This window comes from Leptonychotes weddellii, chromosome 12, assembly GCF_054177405.1.
Source record: "Leptonychotes weddellii isolate Sample4059 chromosome 12, ASM5417740v2, whole genome shotgun sequence".
NCBI lineage: Eukaryota > Metazoa > Chordata > Mammalia > Carnivora > Phocidae > Leptonychotes > Leptonychotes weddellii.
The window spans coordinates 16,641,107-16,663,474 of record NC_138380.1 but is presented as its reverse complement, the minus strand read 5'-3'; the positions used below and the strand labels follow the sequence as shown (position 1 = coordinate 16,663,474).

Here is a 22,368-nt window from a genome sequence, read left to right as displayed (position 1 = left end):
GATCAGCCTTACTTCTTAAATGCAATTTTCTTTTAAGGTTTGAGTAAAAAACAAAACAAAACAAACGCACAGCTCTTCTCTTACCATTGCAAAAAGTATGTAACAAACACTATCCAGGAAAAGGTTTTTATTTGTATGACACATATACTATTGATTAAAGAAGTTGAAGTTCATGAGTTTTGTTATATATCACTGTGTTTTAGTTTCCCCTCACTGATAGCAACCCCCTTTTGCATGGTTGGCTGCCTGGAAGGCCGAACATTCTTGCACATACATGATGGCTTAGTGAAGATTTTCTGCTCTGGAACTGTGACTAGATCTTTGCCTTCCAGAAGAAGCTTGATTTTCAACCTTCACTTGAACTTCAGTTGTATCTGTTTCTTCAGCCAGGTCTTCTGACCTCCTTAGGGACCATCCTCACTCCTGGGGCAGACCAGCTTACTGAAAGCCATTTCTCCAGAAAAATTGCTGAATGGCTGATTCATTCAAAGCCACTTTAGCAAATGTGTGTGTGTGTGGCAGATTAGTGCAGTCCAGTCCCATGAAGTACCTGAATGTATGAAGGCCAGTGAGAAGGTGGATCTGTGGTGACAAAATATTGGGCACCTAAATCTACTAAGCACCACTTCTTTTCAATACTGTGGGAGAGCTTAGCTCAGAGAGCTTGTCCAAGATCACACAGCTTAGCAATGTCAATTTTGATTCCAAAAGAAAAGTGCTTTCATCTACTCAGATGCATTTTTCAGGGCACGGCATTCACCAGATTTATCAGCTGGAATAATACTATAAAGAGATGCTCCTCTCATCTACCACCTGGCTACCAAGTGGCACAGATCCTATAGGATCAGCTATCTGCTTTTTTCAAGATAATGGTTTCCTATTATTCTCTGACGGTGACCAATTACTTTTTAAATATCATTTATGATCATTATGTTCTTGATTTGTACGTATTGAATGGTATCTACCCACTGCATTTTGTATCTTTATTGAAACTCAAATTGTTCTACCTTTGGCCAGTCAGAGCCTCTTAAGGGTGGCTCCTGTGTCCTTTAATATGATCCATGTCGACTTTAGTAGCCATCTTGCTCTCTGTTAGGACGAGATCTTCTACGCTCTTCTGTGCATTCCCTGTCCCAGACCTGCAAACCATCTTTTCTCCAAGGAGCCCTGGTTTCTTTAAGTGGGAGATGATAGTGCAAGGACATGTGGTTGCCAGGAGTGCTTGTCGCTACTGGGGTGGTCATTGCTTCTAGGCTTTTTCTGTGCATAGATGAGATGAACTTCATTGAGTTCAAGTTAATATTTCCAATTCAGATTCAAGACTTGGGGATTTTTACTCGTCTTCTTCTCTATTACATATCTTTCTTTCACACTGAGCATCCTGATTCTGAAAGACATGGGAGATGATAGAACTACAGTGTCACTAAATTTCTCACATGGTTTATCCAGATCATGGGCAGAAGAGTCTCCGCATAACAATACCAATACGACTAGCACCCAGTAGAAAGACCAAGAGCAGTTAAAAATTTTGTTTGCACATGTTCTCCACCCACCCCCAGCCCTGGTTATTTGTGGTTGTGTTCCAGCTACACTCTCAGCACATAGTCATATGTTCGCTCCCTTTTAACTCTCATTTTGTCTTAGTTCTCAAATATGTACACACTTGATACTCATCATTAGGCCTCAGGCCAATATCTAGTAGTTCTGTTGTCTAGGCGCATTCTCTGCTAGATCCAGGAAGGGCTACGGGGGCAGCATTTCCTGAGTTCTTGCCTGCCGATGACAGTCTGTCATACTTGAGACTCGAATTGTAGTTTTTGTGACCTATCCTGTTTGCTTGTTTTGGTTTCTTTATCAAGGGCTCTTATTGTTTGCATGTTGGATCTTCTTTGTCTATCTTAAATATTTGTCATTTTCTCTTGAATCTTGTTACCTCTTGATTTCTTTTTGAGTTTAAAAAATTTTCTCCATTCACTTTCTAGTCCTCTGAAGGTATTATTTGTTGTTTTTATTCACTCTTCTATTCCCTCTGGTTCAGTTTTCATTTCTGAAGTAACTTTTTCCCCATATATTTCTAATTCTTTCCTGAGGTCTGTCACCTCACTTAGGAGTTTTAAAAATTGTAATTTATTGGGGCACCTGGGTGGCTCAGTCGTTTAAGCGTCCAACTCTTGATTTCAGCTCAGGTTGTGATCTCAGGGTTGTGAGATTGAGCCCCATGTGGGGCTCTGCATTGGGCAAGGAGCCTGCTTGAGATTCTCTCCCTCTCTCTCTGCCCCTCCCCCCACTCATGTGCTCTCTCCCTCTGGGAAAAAAATGGTAATTTATTTGTTTCTTAATGTTTTATGCTATTTCCTTAATGTCTTTTAGTTAGTTTTGAAATAGTAGATGACAGATTTTATCTGTTTTATGAGCACACTTTCATTGTATATAAAGGGGTTATCCTGCTCCTTTCTCTTTTTAAAATAAGAGCTTTGGGATTTTACTAGGAAATTTCTCATTTTTATGTGAAATTCATTTTTTCAAACTTTTATAAGGAAGGGTGGTTCTTTAGAATTGTGTTTAAATATACGGCAGTTTTCTTTTGGGCGTTTCTGGGCTCTGTTCCCCTGCACCATTTTGTTCTAGACTTTCTCTTTGTCTCTGTTGACTCTGTCCTGATTAATTCTGATTCCACTCCTATCAGCTTTTCTCTAGTGTGGGGCCTTGTCCTAGAAGACGGCCCCAGCGGGTCAGTTTCAGAACTTACTGTGGACCCCTTATTCTTACCCACTATTGGGGTAGGAACAGGCTCCCCTGGATTCCAGCTGTGGTGCCCGATTGTGCTGCTTTTCTTCCCAGTGAATACTTTTTAGCTGTTTTGAGGTTCTCCTGTTCTCAGGTGTTTTAGTGCCCCTGTTGCTTCCTTTGTCTTCCTCTCGCATAGACACTGGTACCATGTGGTGGTGTTGCTACTATCACCTGTATTTTGGAGTTTGAAGGGATTTCTCTTCTGATTTGGGGTTTGAGGGGAATCTCCTCACCTAGTTTTCTTGCTGATGTTTTGATATGTTTTTTATTTTGCCATTGGCTTGCTCTAACTATTTTTGTGTGGGAATTCTGAAAGATGCAGACTGTACTTCCACTATTACTGTCATATCCTCCCAGTCATGATATAATTGCAATGGGGGATCAATACAGAAAAAAAAGAAAGATGGTATAAAGTAAAATCACAATAGAGAATATATGTACTGCTATTGAGTAATTTAGGAAAAATAATAACACATTAACCTGAGAGTGGATAGGACAGCAGAGTTCATCAATACATAGTAATTTTGTAGTAATATGAAACAATTTAAGTGGGAGAAGATAGTGCAAGGACTATGGGGTTATTTAAACAGTTTTGAATGGTGAAATTTAAATAGAGTTTCTTTCTTCATTTCTTGTCCCATTACAGACTGCATCCCTCCAGCCCGACAGATATTTTCTCCTTGTCCTGCTTAGACAGAATCACAGAGCTAATGGCCAGGGACACCGTTAAATGGTCTTGACGACCAAATAGACACCCGAGAGCCTGTGTTTAGTGAGTTTGCATGTTAGCTTTCATGTGTCATGGTGTCTAAGGAACACTTTCAAAAGCATGACCCAGAATTTCTCAAGCTAGCAACCGTTGACAGCAAATTCTATTCCAGATCATGAAGAATGGTAGACATTATTCACACTTTATATTATCTCCCCAAATATATACTGTTGTACATTAAAGATGTAGATTGAGCTCCCACTTTATGCTCAGGTGTGTGTACGCTGTGTACAGGGAAACATAGGAGTGACCAAAGGGACTTCTGGTCTCTGGGGTGTGGACTTGTTTCCCAGGGGTGTTCACTGGGCCAACCTTGGCATCACTCCTGCAGATTAATTTCTGTAATGCAAAAATGTTTTTTAGAATCACATCAACTTACCCCTTAAAAATTGATTCTTGAAAAATTCCCCCAAAACACACGCAACCACTTGAAACTATGGTAGCCCCCAAGGCTAGAACAAGTGGTTAGCCCGGAGTTAGGGGCTCACAACCATAGGTTTGGTGGGTATTCTTCCCCTAGCGTACTTGTTTGCTGTCATTTCTTATGTGATTTTAACTAAATATCAACTCATAGATGAACCTGGTAGTCACATTAAAATCAAAAGAGGTTTATTTTAGATTCAGTTACTGCAAGCAAAGATTGCTGTTTAAATAAATGTTATTATAAATCCCTTTCTTCTTTAGTCTTTTATGTAAAACAAATAAGCAATTTGCTGATTTATCTTTTCTGTAAATTGAGAATTTTATACATCGGCTTTGCTTAAAGTGAGGAGATCCAGCACTTGGACGGTTGCTAAACAGATCACACTCCATTACATAATCCATATATAGGCACACATTGTAGTATTTATAAAACAGCATGTGCTATCTTGTTTTTTTTTTTTTCTCTGTCTTTTTAAATCCCCTTTTGCCACCAGATTATAAACCTTTTGAAGGCAGTGATTGTGTCTTTTATGTCTCTGTTTTCCCATCAAATGTTTACTAAAGTATATAGTGATGGTGACATGCTGGTGAAATGTGGGAGATATTTCAGGGTGGTACTGAAACATTGTTGGATATAATCAATCAGTTGACTACTCTGTGTGCGAAGATCTGGGAAGACAAAAAGACAATAATAATACATATCCTTGAGAGATAATCTCATTGGAAAGATAAAAATATATATATAAACATTAACAAGGAATTGCCACATTATTTAGATGTCAAATGAAGTTGATATATTGTGTTCTTTGTAAAAATATTTAATTTATAAAGTTTTTTTTTCTTTCCACTGAACCAATACCAGTTGTTTTTTAGTCCTTTTTCCCCTTTTTCTTTCCACATATTTGACAATCTCTAGTAAGAAGATATTGATTATAGCTACTTTCACCGTCTGACATATTTTTAACATCAGTATAATTTTCTGATCATATTCCTTGCCTAGGAAAGAGAATCTATAGAGAGACAATATGAGACAGCCCGGCAGGCCCTGATGGGAAAGATACCTCCTCATCATACCCTCCTGTTTCAAAGGTAATGATATATCACATTTATTTATACCTGGGCATCTTTAGATTGATTCTCTAGTATCCAAATATACCAAATGAATCATCAATGTGAACAGGGGCCTCTGTACTAAAGTGGACCCAGTGATTCAGTAGTAAACCTAGTTCTAGAAGTTTTATTTTCCTTTCATTTATATATACTTTAAAAAGACATAATGTGTTCATAGCGGTTAGAAATTGATGGCTTTTTTTTTTTTTTCATTCTTTGAAGCCTATAAAGAATGGTATTTCTGGTGAAATTTGAATATATATATCTGCCTTCTCCAAGGCTGTTCATGACTGAGGGTTCATTATATCCTATTGTATATCTTGCTGTTGTCCATCATGACTCTCAAAACAATAGTAATTATGTGCAAAGTCATTTGTTTAAAGCCTCCTTTCCATATTAAACTAAATTCCATGAGGGTGGGAATCATTGTATCTTTATTAACCTATGAGTTCTCTATTCTTAATATGAAAGTTTTTACTTAGTTCTTCTGTATAGTAAAGGCTTCATGAAGTTAGTGGCTATAATAATTACTGTACTATTAATTATTACATATCAAGAGGCACATTTAGGCTTTAATATTTACTCAAAATGAATAACTAGGTCACAGTATAGCTATAGAATGTTTGCATTTTATTTTCTCATTAATGTTATAGGCTTTGATATTCTGAATTCTCTTTCCTGTGTCACATTTTAGAAAATTTGAGTAATACAGTGAAGTCCCTGTTTTCAGAAAGCTAGTAAGAACATGACAAGACCTTAATTATAGCATTTTAAAAAGCTTTTTAAAATGCAGTGATTCAAGGAAGCAGAATAAAGAAGCCATTTAAATTTTTTTTTCAATTTCAGCTCTTTTTATTGTCTGTAATTTTAAGCTATCTGTTGAAAATCTTCATCCAATATAAATGAAACCAAGTTTTGTCACTTTGTTACATATCCAAAAAGTGTGATGAGTTTTCTCCATATTGATAAGCTATCTTTGGATAGTCTGATTCAAAAGATAGGCTGTGTGGCATACACAGAGTTCTGCTGAAGGGCCAGGAAGGTGATGGCCAGGAGATAGGCAGTGTCTTCCAGAGCAGCAAAGCTGGGGTCTGTGTGACCTCCGACCAGCAGCAGGGCCATGCTTATTAAAACACTGGGGACAGAGAACCGAAGCAGTTTTAAATATGAGCTCCAAATGGGTCATACCAGGACAGATAGACGCTTCGAATTTGCATGCATTTATATGCAATTGGGCTACTTTGCACACAGCAACTCTGTTTAGCAAGTCTGAGGTGAATAGCGACAGGATTTTTTCACTAAAAATGGTTAATGATTCTTCCAAGTCACTCTGGGGAAACAGGCTAGTAAAGATGAAAAAAGAATAGTTTACACTGGAGTTCAGTTGAGAGTATAATATTAGAATTTTTAGAAATATTTTATTCTGGTATCATTTCAAAGCACTGGATTAGAAACAAAATTCAAAAATATCTATTTCAATTTTTATAGCAGTTGATACATTGCTGGACTCACATAACAAATGGACTAGAGTTTATAATAGAATACACAGAATACATACTAATCAGTAGGAAGATAATTTGCCTATATTAGTGACTTAATGGATAAGGAAGATTCAAAACAATACAAATTCACCTAATCTACAAATTAGAATGTAATAATGCTGGTGTTTTAAGACAAGCTCTGGGATAAATGTTGAGTGGATATATTACATTATTCCAAATAGATTTTATTGGCATTTACATTATGTGGGTATATCAGTCAGTATTTAGGTATTTAGGTATTACATGTGTGTATGCTTGGTATCATTACAAAATTCTTTGTTTTTTTGTTTGGTTTTTTTCTGATTTCAGGGGTCCGGTGCCAGCACCTATTATCAATGGTCTACATTATTTTACAGCTTTAGAATTACAGAAAAGTTTTGAGCTTTGTGAAGATTTTAAAGCTCCCATTGGACTGTATTCTGAGAAAAGGTGAGTTGAGTTTTGTCAAATAAAATCAGTTATTTTCTGCTGATTAGCTAAGATCACAGCACTCCTCCCTAAGCTTCAGAGAAATCTTAAAACTGGGGAACAGGGCCCCACCTTCCACCATGGACTTTGAAGGGAGTAGATCCTGGCCCTCCAGGGAAGACACAGGCATATATCCTGGGTTCATCCAATTGAAAGCTTCTCTCTGGGATTTTGAATCTTGAGGGAGTGACACAAAGATGCAAGGGCAGTTAGAGATCCATCAAGACACCGGTAATGGAAGATCAAGAATCCATTGTGGAGGGCAAGCAGTGATGATCTCTTCCCGTATTGAGACCTGGCTGTCTGTGTTCTTGGCACCTAGCTTACTTTGGTTCCTGCCCAGTTTATAGGTCTCATTCTTCAGTTTTTCATTAGTCTATAAACTACACGAAAGCTTTTCAGTAACTCCTTTTCAGGTATTAAAATGAGCCAGAGTTGGTGTTTGTAATTTGCAATTATCATCTCTGATTAGTATAGCTTTGTGTTTCTAAATGTTTACCAGCTGGTGTCTAATATACAAAAGGGCATTTCAGGGTTCCAGTGCTTAATATATCAAAGTGTAGTTCAAAAGCTGAGTAGGTGTTAAGCTGAAGACCGCATATAGACCACAGCTGACACTCCACCACTGATTTTAGTGCTTGGCCTTTGCAGGCTCTCTACTACATTCTGTTCCTGCTTCTGCTGTGTTTACTTCTGAATCCATGGCAACATAATAGACAAGAAATGGGACTGGAATGAAGTGCACTAGAATATTATTAACGGGAGATTTCTCTAGAAATATCAGTTATTTTTATTTTCTTCTTTATCCTTTTTTTGTAACTTGTAAATTGTCTTTACAGGATATATATTTTATTTTTATATACTAAAAAAAACTAAGAATCCATGATGGTTTGATGAAATATTTAATAAATGGAAAAAAATGGCCCTTTAGATACAATTAAGTTTCTCACATCACTCTACATGTTAAAACAAATGTTAAAGTTATAAGGCGTTAAATACAATCAATGCCTATGATATAATAATAAGTATGGAGATTGAGATACATATGTATATCCAGTGTAATTAGGTTTAAAAATATTCATGTGTATGTATAGGAAAAAAAATACTGAAAATACACCAAAATAGAATCAATTATTATCTTGTAGTGATGAGATTATGACCAATTTTTATTTCTTTGTTCTTCTCCCATATTTTCAGTGGTGAATATTTAATAATTTTTGAAGTATTAATGTCACTTTAAAAAGTTATCTTAAAGGTCTGCCACAGCAAAAGGATATTTTTTGATGGCATGTGTCATAAGAATGACAGTTTAAAAAATGAGTGCTGTTTTCCTTTATTTCTGAGTTTTATTGCTGTAGCACTTGGATTTCCTCCCATAAACTTGATGATGAAAAATAACCTTGCCTTCTAAGGGGTTCCTTCAAGCCTACCATTTCACTAGCTACTAGAGGCCCTAGTATTCTAGTTAGTATTCTAATTAGTATTAATATTCAATATTAATTGAAGGGAGAAGGATAGATACATTCAGACCATAACAGAGAATTAATATGCTTAACAGGCCACACTGGGTTTATACATCATCTGTCCCCACGGTGAAAAGGGGGGGGGGGGTCAGACCTACCCTCAAATCTGACCATTCGCTGGTGGTAACGTATATGTGTCTTTTAACTCTACCACTTTTTTACATCTGTCTTTCAAAGCATTTTCATTTAATACTTTCTCTGATAGAAAGGAAAAAGTAATTGTTGAAAGACAGACCTTGTTCTGTGACTCCCCCCACCTTTTTTTTGGTGTGTGCTTTAAATGAAGACCTACTGTCTTTTTCAAAAATAAGAGACCAGAACATGTGTTATGGGTTGAGTTGTGCCCCATCCCCGCCCCACCCCCTGCCAAATTCACCTGCTGGAGTCCGTCCCTTCAGAATGTGACCTTATTTGGAAATAAGGTTGTTGCAGATGTAATTAGTTAAGATAAGGTCATACTGGAGTAAGGTAGTATGGTAGACCCCTAAACCAATATGATTGGTGTCCACATAAAAAGGGGAAATTTGGACACAGACACGCGCACCGCAAGAGGGCTTGGGGTGATGTAGAAACCAAGGAGCACCAGACTGCCAGCAAACCACCAGAAGCTAGAGGAGAGGCCTAGAATAGCTTCTCTGTCACAGCCTTCCGAAGGAACCAAACCTGCTGACACCTTGATCTTGGACTTACAGACTCTAGGACCGTGAGACATTAAATTTCAGCCACTCAGTTCACAGTACTTTGCTACACCAAACCTAACAAACTAATATGTATTAAAAATCCAGTGACATTTTTCTTGCTATTTTCTTTCTGTGCTCCCTTCAACATACTATCTTGGTATTACTTTAGAGATTTAGCCATACAATCTATGGATTGTTGTGTTTTTTAATTAAAAGAAGGAAGAAAACTTTATGCTTCTATAGTTTGGAATAGAAGGTCTAGCCCATAAAACATAAATGCATCTAACGTTGTATTTAGCAGAACAAGATTCAGTCTAGTATACTCTGGAGAGAAGCTCCCAAGCAGGATTACTGTCACTTGTCCACTGCAAGAGGAAAGAGCTGTTCAGTCACTGAGAAATCCAGAAGTTGGCAGTATTGGTCTCAGTTCTTTAGGAAGTGCTTCTTAGACAAACTCAATTACCTTATGTGGGAGCAAGAGGTTGGAAAACAAAGTCTCCTAGGATCATGGTATTCTACCTGAAGGGGGACTAGTATTCTGTGAAGGGATTCCAAAAATTGTTGTCTGACAAAAAGAGACAAACCCAAGAACTCAGTCCAACCTGGTATGAGGGATTCCCTCCTTCCAATGAGCAATTCAATTTAGAAAAATTGAGATAGATAGAATAACTGTTGATAACAAGTACTCAAAGCTTCTTCTCTCTTTTTTTTAAGATTATTTATTTATTTGAGAGAGAGAGAGAATGCACAAGCAGGGCACACGGGAGAGGCAGAGGGAGAAGCAGATGCAGACTCCCCACTGAGCAGGGAGCCCGATGCAGGGCTTGATCCCAGGACGCTGGGATCATGACCTGAGCCGAAGGCAGACGCTTAACCGACCGAGGCACCCAGGTGTCCTTACAAGTACTCAAAATGTCTAAGCAGAACCCTAGCTGCAGGGAGATTGCTCAATCCTGGACTGTCTCTGCCTGGGAATGTTGGTGCCATCGAGCCCTAGTTGTAGTTGATAGGTTGAGCAGAAGGCAGGTGTCCATGCCCAGTGTGGGAGCTTTCCAGGAGAGCTGATTTTGGATTCCAGCCATGGGCTACCACCCACGAACTGCAGCTTCTGCTTGCCATTCAGACATAACCCAGACAGCATGAGTGTCCTCACATTGGACGTGTCCCCTCAGTATGCCTACATCACCCACTACATTTCCTCCTGGGTCAAGGACAAGCCCAGATAGCTAATTGGACTGTGTTTCCTAGTAATAGGGCCTTGAACTCCTGGGGACAGCTCATTAAAACTTGCTTCTACCCTTTTCATCTCTGCTACAGTCATAATATCATCCTGGTAGACAGAGACACCCTCATTAAATGACAAGCTTTATCCTGAATAGACCCGATTTGCATCAGCCTTTGCTACTGCAAAGATATGAACTTAAGTTAAATGTGGAGTGTGAACAAGTGGAGGTCAACCTGAACTTGACATTTGATCCCAGAAATGTACTTCTGTGCTGAAATAGTAGTCATCGTGTTGGAACTACAGGGAAGAAAGTGTAATCACTTTCAACCACCGGGCTCTGCAGTAAACAATTACCTCTTAATTTTCAACATTTTAAATTAATCTTTGGCTAAATCATGAAAAGACAACACTCTGACGACAAAACTTACTGTAATTAACACTGGCAGTGAAAAGTAGAGCTCTAATGACAAAGTTGAGGAGGTAGAGGTGGAAAGTCAACATGCATCATCTGTTGTTGATGGAACAAGAAACGCAGGATTGAAATACGATACATGAAGGTGTAGATCTGACAGATGGAGGAACTGAAAACAGTGATAGGGCTCTTTGGGGGAGGAAAAACAGGGGGAGTGTTATTAAGTGAGCTGAATCCTTTCTGATGATAGCAGACATCCATATCTACCAAAGATCGACTTAAAACTGGTAAGTCAATAAAAGCCAGTAACGTATTATTTACAAATAAGATTATTGTCAGAATATCTAAAAACAGACGTGGTTAAAAATGGTTGACTCTCAGGGTGCCTGGGTGGCTCAGTCATTAAGCGTCTGCCTTCAGCTCAGGTCATGATCCCGGGGTTTTGGGATCAAGCCCCGCATTGGGCTCCCTGCTTGGCGGGGAGCCTGCTTCTCCTTCTCCCACTCCCCCTGCTTGTGTTCCCTCTCTCGCTGTGCCTCTCTCTCTGTCAAATAAATAAAATCTTAAAAAGAAAAAATGGGGCGCCTGGGTGGCTCAGTTGGTTAAGCGACTGCCTTCGGCTCAGGTCATGATCCTGGAGTCCCTGGATCGAGTCCCGCATCGGGCTCCCTGCTCGGCAGGGAGTCTGCTTCTCCCTCTGACCCTCCCCCCTCTCATGTGCTCGCTCTCTCTCATTCTCTCTGTCTCAAATAAATAAATAAAAATCTTTAAAAAAAAAAAAAGATTGACTCTCAGGAGAGTACAAGTGGTGTTGGGAGAGGTAGGGCTTGGATTGCTGCTTTTTATTATAAGCTCTTCTGCATAATAGAATTTAGTTTTAATTATATGTATAGACAGTTAACCCTTGAACAACACAGACTGGAACTGCATGGGTCCATTTATAGACGGGTTATTTGCAGTACAGTGTACTGCTGTACCATAAATGTATTTTCTCTTCCTTATGATTTTCTTAATAGCCTTTACTCTATGTTCCTTTATTGTAAGAGTAAGAATACAGTATCTAATACATACAACATACAAGATATGTGTTAATTAACTTATGTTGATTGAATCAACTTATATATACCGATATTTGTTATCGGTAAGGCTTCCAGTCAACAATAAGCTGTGAGTATTTAAGGTTTTGTGGAGTCAAAAGTCATATGTGGATTTTTGACTGCAGGGAGGGTCAGCACCCCTAACCCTCCCTCACATGGCTTAAGGGTCAACCCCAGTAAGTTGCTTAAAATATTAATGAAATGTTTTTGGAGAAATAAGAAAAATCACAGAGGGAAAAGTGAGTACATTTTGACTATATAAACATCTTCAGTTTCTCTAGGTCCAAAACAAATGTAAAAGGAAAAACAGCAGGCTATTTAAAATGTAACAAAAGAGTCAACATTCAATATATAAAGAGTTCACACAAATTGATAGAGCAAACAGGAAGATAGATCCTCCAAAGGTAAATGAGGGAAAGACAGTGTACAAATGACAGGAGAAAAGCTAAGTAATAAATGAATAAACTTAAAGATTAAGAAATAATGTTTAATCTTGCTGTGAACAAAGCAACAAAGCCCAATTACTTCACAGTGCTCTGCAGGATGAGCCTCTCCCCTCTGGTCCGTGAAGCTGCCCCCCACCCCCCCCACCCCCCGCCGGGAGCTCCGAAGCCAAGAAGCAGGTGAATCCCAAAGGAGAGTAACCTGGTGGCAGGAAGTGCACTGGGCCAAACACAGGGATGTTGGGCACGCTAATCACACCCGAACCTTATCCTAAAAGGGGAATAAAATCACAGTCCCCAAGACTCTCATTAGGTTTGCCCAGTGTGTTGTCCTAATACGTTTTCATATCCTCTGTCCTTGAAATAGCAGGAGATGCCATATGTAAATTGCACTCAATTCTAAAGTCCTGGGCATTAGTATCTGTGCCTTACTCATCTTGTGTACGCTCCAGCATCCATCACGATGCTTTGCCCTTAGTAGGTGTTCAGCTATGTTTTGTCGGTTGGAGGAGAGGTTTATGCTAATATGTACAGCTTTGACTATGCCCGGTGCTGTGTAACTCCTGCCGCAGGTACCGCTGAATGCTTGAACTCAACAGAGACGGGCACAGGCCACTGACACGGCTCCGGAAAGGTGACCCGGTGCGGTCACAGGTGTAGATCGTGTGGCGCTCGGGAGCTTGTCATCTCAACGGGATCATGCACTTTTTGTTTTTCAGCGGCAAGGATTCCCACCTTACCAAGAACTATTCTACCGTATTTCATTCTTATCCATGGTCAAAAGAAATGGCTTTTCAGCCTCCAGAGGGCAGCGTCTATTCCCGCCCGGGATCAGGAGTAAGTGATAGTGAGGCCGATCAGGCCCTAAAAGGTATGTGTCATTTTACATACGGTTCTCATATAAATATTAATATCATAATTATATCTATTTCCCACTGTTTCCTGATTTTTTTTTTTTAATTAAATGAGTGTTTTAAGTCAGACTCTCTCCTCTGAGGTAGGGTGGGTTTTTTGTCTCCCATTGTTTAGAGATGAGAAACGAAGTTCAGAAAGGTCGGGAATGTGCCCAAGGTCACTTACTTAGGCCATTTAGAATGGGCTTAGAATAGGCTGCTGTTCTGCCCACTGAGCCACTCTGCTGGCAGGGGTCTTCCCAGGTTGCGGGGCACGTGCTCTCCGCAGGAGGTCTTTGAGGACTTGGGCTCCATTCAGTGAGGGTGAAGAGAAGCCTGGAAGGTTTCCGATTGCTGGCCCATCTTCTGCCCTGGGAGTCTGGCCGAATCCCGTTGGTTTTAGATTGAAAGGATCTGGCCCAGCCTAGCCACGTCACCCCCTTCATGCCCCTTGCTCCTCAACACACAGGTGAGTGCGTATCTCCAGGCCCCGACAAGAGGGGCATTACATTTTTGTCTCTGGGCATACTAGGGGTGTTCACAAATGACAGCGAGTAAAGACCTTGCACAGTGTTGTGGAGACTGAAGGGCTAGTGGTGAAAGGAGAGAGAACGGGAGAAAGTAACCCGGTGTTGGGATAGAAGGTGGGGCTCTGTGAGCAATGGAAAGAACAATGAGTAACTTGGAGGATTCTGTAGGACCTGCAGGCTAACAGGGAGCCTCCATTTATAGCCTGGGTGGGTGGTGAAGTTCTGCCTGAGCCCAGAGGGGAGGTGAGGACCCCCTCCTTAGGGTGACCAGGGGAACCAGAAAGAGAATAAAGACTTGTTAGTTTGCCAGGGACAAGAGGACACAGTGGTTGGCATGTCCAGAGGCAGGTTCCTAAACAGGCAGCTTCTCGCCAGCTCAAGGGTGGAGGACTCTCTCTTCAGCTGTACTTACGTTCAGGACAGCCGGCCAAGATAAGGTGTTTTCAAGCATTTTACTTGTGAGGGTGGACACAGACGGTAAGGATTAGAGTCCCAAGACCAAAGTTCCAGGAGTCATCCCAGATTCTGAAGTAGACACTTTCTGGTCATCTCACCAGTTGTGGGGAGTGTTCTAGGAACCCCTTAAAGACTGTGACCTGCCACTTAGGAGCCTGAGGACAAAACTCCAGGAGCTCTGGACCAAATGTGTCACCAAGGCCCACCGTGGTTCTGGTGTCCCATAGGACAGTGTTTCCAGACCTTTCGCATCTTATTTTCTGTCCTCTTGTACCCTTCCTTCAATGGGATACTTAGAGTCAAAAACTGCATTCCAAACAGTCTGACCAGAGTGGAAGTGGGCTGTTACCTGTGAAAAGAACATTGTATTCAAAATCAGGAGACCAGGTTCTAGCTCCATTTCTACTTTTGTCTGACTGCATAGTGTTGGGCATATCAGATCATGTCTGAGCCTTGAGAATGATATCTGTCCTACAGTAATATAGCAACGTCCTATACCACCATATATTACATTATAATATACATGTATATTATAATGTAATATATGGTATTATCTAGAACCAACAAGATGGGGTGTGGTGTAAGAAAGAAGAAAGAAGTCAGGTGCTAGATACCTACTCGGTATTATAAATTTGTATACACATAAGCAGAAGATGGTGGTAGTTTTCTGCAGGGATGGTTTCTAGAGATTTATTTTGTTCCTTTGAATGAGCCATGTTTTCCTGTTTCTTTATGTGCCATGTGATGTTTTGACATCACATTTGAAAAAGCAGCCACCTCTCCAAGTGTGCAGGCCGCCCCGGCTCTTGTCCTGAGCCCAGGGTCAGTCTAGTGTGAAGGCTTAAGGTCTCTCCAGTCCTTTTCTGGGCGTGTACTTTTCCTGGACCTATGCGTATGCTTTTTTCCAATTCCCCAGCATACACAGCCACTTTTTAAAGTCTTCACTTCCCTAACAGTCTTACCCTAGCTTCTTCTTGGGACCTTATGAAGATGTTCTTTTGTCCTCTTCAATTAGTAATGTCTTGCCCCAGGCGTTCGTAGTTCTGGGTCTTCACTAGCCTTACCCGCTTCTTCCTGCAGCTTCAGCTGTGTGGGATCCCAGCCGTGTCACTCGTGGCCCTCTGAAACCTGAGTTAGGGGACACAGAGACCCATCAGGCAGCCCCCAGGCAGGTTAGCACAGTGCTCTACTCTCTCTGGTTGGCAAAAAACCCTGAAATTTCCTCCTGTTTTTAAAATGTGGCTTTTTCTTGATTGGGCATTCGCTTGGTTGCTAGGGCTCTTTCACTGAGCTCCTACAAGGTTGTTTCAGTTAGTCTCACTGTTCAGTGTTTGTACAGGGGAGCGAGGGCCTGGAGCTTCCCAGTCTGCCGTCTTGCCGGTGTCTCTCAGGGGTGGTTTGCTTAGCAATAGGTCACACGACTGGCTCCGGGTCAGTTAAGCTCACCTGTCTTTTGCACACGAACTGCCAAACCAGGTTTCCGTCATCTAACACATAGGCACTTGATTTTCTTCTTATGTGAGGGCAGCTTTTATTTTCTTCTTTTTATTATTTTGGTTTCAGCCCCACATTCTAGTTTAATTCGATCATTTGGGTGTTGGTTCATCCTCCATATTTACAGTTTTATAACTTTCTGTAAAACCAGCAAGCATGCTACCTATGCCTTTGTCCTAGTCCCTGCCAACAATAGGATCCAGGACTTGGCTGAGAGTAGTGTCCTGTGACAGGTCTTCGGGGACTCAGTTCCAGGGAGAGCCTACTTGCCATGTGATTTCTACTCATATCTCTCTAGTGTCCTTATGTAAGAAACTTTGATACGTGCCTTGCAGAAATCAAGACAAGACTATTTCAGTGGTGCATTCTAACTCAGAGGTCAGCGTTTTCTGTAAAGGGCTAGAGCCTTCTGCAGTGACTCAACCCTCCCATTGTGGTGTGAGAGCAGCCATAGACAATATGTAAATTAGCTGTCATAGCCTGGGTTCCAATAACTTCATTTACTGAAACACACTGCAGACCAGACTTGGCCTATGGGCTATACATTTGTTGACTCCTGCCCAAATAAAAGGGAAATTAAGTTAATTTGAAATAATTAATTTGACATAATTTGCAAACTCTTTCCAACACTTATCACTCGCTATGGTGTTTTATAAATGCGCAAACCACTTCTTTCACAAACTTGAATTTGCTAAGGTTTGAGGTCAAGTGCACTAGTTTGTAAATCTTTGTTCCCATGTTTCCTTTGTTCTGCATGTTCCAAGCAGTGTCCTTTGTCTCCTGTACTTTTCTTGCTGTCAGTGAGCTCTCCAAGACCAAACTCTGAAAGCACTTCTGTAGTTTACTCCAGCACCCTGGGATTCAACTTACCTGGGTGTGGAAACTTGAACTGATTTAGAAAGGAGGCCTACTCTTCCACTGTCTTTTTTCTTCTTCAGGGCCTTCCTTCTTTTAAGATGTTTTTGTTACCCTTTCCAGTTTGAAAAACATCTCCATGGTAGAGGGGAAAAAAAGAAGCACCAGCAGCAGCAAACAAGGGGGAGCTCTTCATTTTCTTCTCTCTTTTTTTTTTTGTCCCATAGTATCATCTCATGGAATGTGCCCTTTTTGCTCTGATTATACCTTTAAAAGGCCCATTTCCCTTCATGATTCAGATTGCTTCTGTTTGCCTGATAGATGGAGTCTTCCTAATCTTATGGTATGGGTCACTCCATTTTTTCTCATTCTCTGTAGAATCCTCTGCCTCACTTCCTCAATCCCTGCTACACTCCTTCTCCCCAGGGAGAATTTGGCTTCCTCTGTGGCCACTCTGTGCTCTACCTTCAGTCTCTATCTTTCAAACTCTTCTTGCTGCCCATAGTCCCCAGTGGAACTTTATGGTACATCCTTGGTGTCTTCATCCTTGGTGAACAAACCAACCTTAGAGCACAGTGGATGAGGCTTTTCTAGGAGGGACTTTAGGATATATATGGGTGCATGTCTGTGTGTGTGTGTGTGCACACACACGTGTGCAGTAAGCCAGGTTAGGTATGATTGTAAAAGAATATGGTCCCAGGCATCATTACAGAAGGTATGAGCGGGATAGAAAAGTAACATGGGATTACTTGGGGTTCCAGCCTTCTGATCATTGGGCAAGTCTACACAGCCTAAGGCTCATCCAACCCTGCACATGATGTGTTTTGAAACTCATCCCCTATTTTTCTTGTTTGGATGTCTTTTGTTCCCTTTAGTTTGTTATGAATTAATTCTAAACAATATTCTGGTGCTTACAACATTGCAATGTTTATTTTCTCTGTAAACAAATAAATCTCTTGTGTACCAGGAGGTTAACTCTATGTACTGTCTTTTTTTTTTCTTAATGTCTTACAGAGCTATGTAAACAGCCAATTCCATGTGACAAAGGGTCTGTCCAACACAGAAGACACACGGTCTCAGTCATCAGCCACCCAGGTTTCAACACCAAACTCATCCTCCCTCCAATCCCTCAGGGCCGCAAGTAGACCAGTAGCTGACATTTGGTCTTAACACACAAAACTTGTTCTGATCAATGTCCAATCCCTTTGTCTTACCTGGCCATGGATCCTGTTTCCCACTCAACCAACTACCTACAAAAGAAATGTTCTACATGCCTTTAATTCTCTCAATCAATTTTTTTTTGTGATTCCAAATAGTGTCTTTTTAAAATGTAAATTATTCTTAGCTTTTAGAAATGTAATTTCAGTTTTTCTCATAGCTCTTAATGATTTTTCCAACTGTTTCCTGCTCTGAAATATCAGACGGCAAACTCTCCCAAGATCTCTGCATTGCTGTGTGGATAGTGATTTTTGGATATATCCAACTGGGATTCTGCTTTTGAAATTTCAGTGTGTCCATTTATAACATTAGTGTATACCCTGGGGTACTGAAATATTTTGTTGTTCTGATTATGAAAGGATTGTAGAGTTCCGTTTAACTCGTGACCAACAGGATCTCGACTGCATCTCTCAAAAGGAATTAATTAATGTATTTTTTCATGGTTCTTGAGTTCCTCTAGCAATATGAAGGAATAAGAATTATCAGATATTTCTTTTAGTTCACCCTTTCCTGACTCTGATTAAGTACTGCTTGTCATTAGAAATATTTTTAAACAACTTTCTTCATCTTTATAGTTTCACTACAGAAAAAAAAATTGGGTAGTTATTATAGATAAGGCTGGTATTCAGCTGATATGTGCCAGTAAGACTATCCTGGTTCTTAAAATATTGAAACATATCTCTTTGGACTGGTAGGTGGTCTCTTCTCTGAATCCTCTGTGCATGATGATTCATGGGAGCAAGAACCTTCACATAGTACTGTACTAATAGTTAAATATTTAAAATATTATAACCCTCTAATGACTTCCCTTTTAAAAATATTAAAACCCCCTTAAATAACCCTTTTTCCCATGATCAAATTTGGATGTAACATGATTTGCTATTGGCTTCTGCCTGCCACTTAGCCCTATTCTCAACAGAAGCTGCTTAAATTTCTTTTCTTGGGGTTGGTGGGAGGGGATGGAAGGGGGAAACCTGAAGAAAAGGACAAGGCTGAGCAGGAAAAGGGAGTTAGTCCTCTCTAGAGCAGTGAGGAGGCAGAGAGTGGGATACTTTAATATTCACCAGCATCATCTAATCTTTTAAGACGTTATTTTGAAATATTTTAGAAACACCAAAAGATATAAAAATAAGAGTTCCAATTTCAGACAACATGGAGGAAATGCACTTTCCCCTATTTCTTCCACTAAGTACAATCAAATCCTACAAATTGTATCTAAAATAAACATAAGAAGATTGAGAGGTAGAAGGAAGAAGGCAAGCCAGCTGGGGACCTTGGGACCTGAGTAGCAACACAGAGGTGAGTTCCCTGGGGGTTTTTTTTTTTTTTTTTGGCTCAGCTATCCTGAACTGGGTGCTAGAGAAGCTATAACCTCAAAACATTAATGGTAAAGACCACACATCTCCAGCCAAAAGCTTGCACTGTCTAGCTAAAGGACTAGGAAAGGGGCAGTCTGGCAAGACAGAAAACGTTTAGACAATAACTGCCTTGCTTTGGTCAGACACCGTAGATGAAACTGTGGCTCCATCCTTTCTCTCTACCCTGTCAGCCAAGGCTTTTCTGGCTATAATGAGGTTCCCTCCTTCTCCCTGCTGGGATAGTGTCCGAGAAGTTCTTGTGGAGAGCCAGGACCTGCAACACTCCCCAATATTAAGAGGAACCCCCTCCCACAGTGTCATTGAAGGCTACATAGGGACCTGGACTTCCATTCCCAACCTGATAGTAATGAGACACTTCTTTCCCTTCCCATCAGGGTGGTGTCAGAGAAGGTCTTGTGGAGGTCCAGGACTTTCACCACTGACCTATCTTCTTGCAGTGTCAGTGGAGGCCAGGTGGGGAACAGAAAATTTAAATAAGATCCATATTCTTATAACATACTACCCCAAATGTCCAAGATATAGTTAAAAAAAAATTCATCAAGAATCAGGAAACTTTAACTTGAATGAGAAAAGATAATCAACATCTGAGCCAGGATGATGTCAGTGAAGGCCTAGTGGGGACCCTAAACTTCTACCCCACCCAGTATCAGTAAGGCATCATTCCCCCTTTTCCTACCCTAAGTGTCAAGAGAGGCCAAATGGAGAGTTTAGCTTTCCACCTCCGCCTGGGAGGAATGAGTCAGTGCCCCCTCCCCCACTAGCATGGTGTCGAAGAAAGTACGCTAAGATTTAAATAAGACTGACTTTCACAATATACTATCCCAAATGTCCAAGTTACAGTTTTTTAAAAAAAGAAAAACAAAACTCATCAAGAATCAGGAAGACTTCAACTTTAATGAGAAAAGATAATCAACATATACCAGTGCCAAGGTGAAACAGATGCTGGAGTGATCTGATGGATTTTAAAGTGGCTATCATAAAACTGATTCAAGAAGCAATTATAAACACAATTGAAAAAAATGAAAAAGACAGACAATCTCAGCAAAAAGAAAAGAAAAGAAAAGAAAATCTTAGCAAATAAATAGAAGATATAAAGAAGAACCAAATGGAAATTTTATACCTGAACAATACAGTAACTCGCTGGATGGACTCAGTAGTAAAATGGATAGGACAGAGCGGGAGAAAGTCGGTGAACTTGAAGACCAAGCAACTGAAATTGCCCAATCTGAACAACAGAAAGAAAATAGACTGAAAGACAAAATGAGCTCCAGGGACATGTAGGACTATATGGAAAGATCTGATGTTTATGTCATTAGCGATCCAGGAGAGCAAAAAAGAGTATGTGGCTGAAAAAGTATTCAAACAAATAATGACCGAAAATTCCCCAAATTTGGCAAAAGCCAAAAATCTACAAATTCAAGATGATGGAACCCAGACAGGAGAAACACAAATAAATTTGTAACAAGACACACCATAATCGAACTTTTGAAAACTAAGGACAAAGAAAAATATCCTAAAGCAATGAGAGAGAAAACATCTTCATTATACAGAAATAACAAATCAATTGATAATGGATTTTTTATCAGAAATCAGGGTACCACCAGAAACCATGGAAGTAGATCAACATTTTCTAGTGCTAAAAGAAAAAAAAAAAAACTGTTAATCTAGAATTCTGTGTTCAGTGAAAATGTCCTTCAGGAATGAAGGGGAAATCAAGACATTCTCAGGTAGAAGGAAAACAAAGAGACTATGTTACCAGCAGACGTATACCCTAAAGGAATGGCTAAAGAATGTTCTTGAAACAGAATGCAAATGTTAAAGAAGGACATTTGGAACAACAGGAAGGAAAGAGAAAAATAAAGTAAAAATATGGATTAATAGAAGTTTCTTTTCATCCTGAGTTTTTTAAATAAGGTTTGATGATTGAGGGAAAATTATAGCATCTGAGTGATTCTCAACATGTGTAGAAGTTACACATAATTTAAGGCAATTATAAAAAGGAATGAAAGGACTTAAAGGGAGGTAAGCTTTCTACATTTCTCTTGAACTGTTAAACTGTAGACTGTGTGATAAATCACATGAATAATGTAATACCTAGAACACCACTAACAAAGCTACTTTGTGAGATAAATCCAAGAAATACTATAGATAGATAAAAATGGAGTTTTAAAAACATTTCAGTGACACTGAGAAGGCAGAAAAAAGAAATGGAGAACTGAAAAACAAAAAAACAAAAGCAGCCTTAAGCCCTTATATAGTAGCAATTAACATTAGAGTAAACAGTCTAAATACACCAATTAAAGGCAGAGGTTGGCAGAGTAGATTTTAAAACATGACCCAATTATATGCTATCTACAAGAAACTCACTTGAAATTTAACAAGGTAAGCTGGTCAAAAGTAAAAGGATAGAAATGTGTTTGCATATATCATGCAAACATTAATCAAAAGGAAGCAGGAACGGTGATTAGTATCAGATAAAGTAGGCTTCAGTGCAAAAATTTTTACCAGAGACAGAAAGGTATATTACATAACAATGAGAGAAATTTTAACAAATTTAAAGAATTGAAATCATACAGCGTATGTTCTCTGACCACAATGAATCAAACTAGAATAACGGGAAGATAACAGAAAAATCTCCAAACATCTGGAAACAAACGACATACTCCTATATAACCCGTGGGTCTATGAGAAACTCTTAAGGAAATTTAAAAATACATCAAGCTAAATGAACGTGAAATACACCATATCAAAATTTGTGGGATGCAGCCAGGTCAGTGCTGAAAGGGAAATGTATAACACTAAATGCATACATTAGAAAAGTGGAGGATTTTTAAATCAAGAAGCTCTTAAGAATCTAGAAAAAGAGCAAAATAAACCCGCCGGCGGAGCAAGATGGCGGAGGAGTAGGAGACCTGGATCCTCTCAGGAATTCAGCTGGATAGGGATCAAACCATTCTGAACACCTACAAACTCAACAGGAGATCGAAGAAAAGAAGAGCAACAACTCTCTCATCAGAAAAGCGACCACTTTCTGGAAGGTAGGACGTGCGGAGAAGTGAATC

The 22,368-nt window shown here is 39.9% G+C and overlaps 1 protein-coding gene across 1 annotated transcript in view; it reads left to right on the top strand.

The window, feature by feature from the left end:
* The window catches only part of LRGUK (leucine rich repeats and guanylate kinase domain containing), a 101,593-nt gene extending 80,612 nt beyond the window's left edge, over window positions 1-20,981 (top strand). Inside the window, exons 14-17 of the mRNA XM_081800908.1 lie at window positions 4,983-5,071; window positions 6,943-7,062; window positions 13,201-13,352; window positions 17,724-20,981. Coding sequence (XP_081657034.1) covers window positions 4,983-5,071; window positions 6,943-7,062; window positions 13,201-13,352; window positions 17,724-17,854 — 492 coding nt within the window. The 3' untranslated portion in view covers window positions 17,855-20,981. The remainder of the gene's footprint in view (window positions 1-4,982; window positions 5,072-6,942; window positions 7,063-13,200; window positions 13,353-17,723) is intronic.
* Window positions 20,982-22,368: the final 1,387 nt, after the last annotated feature.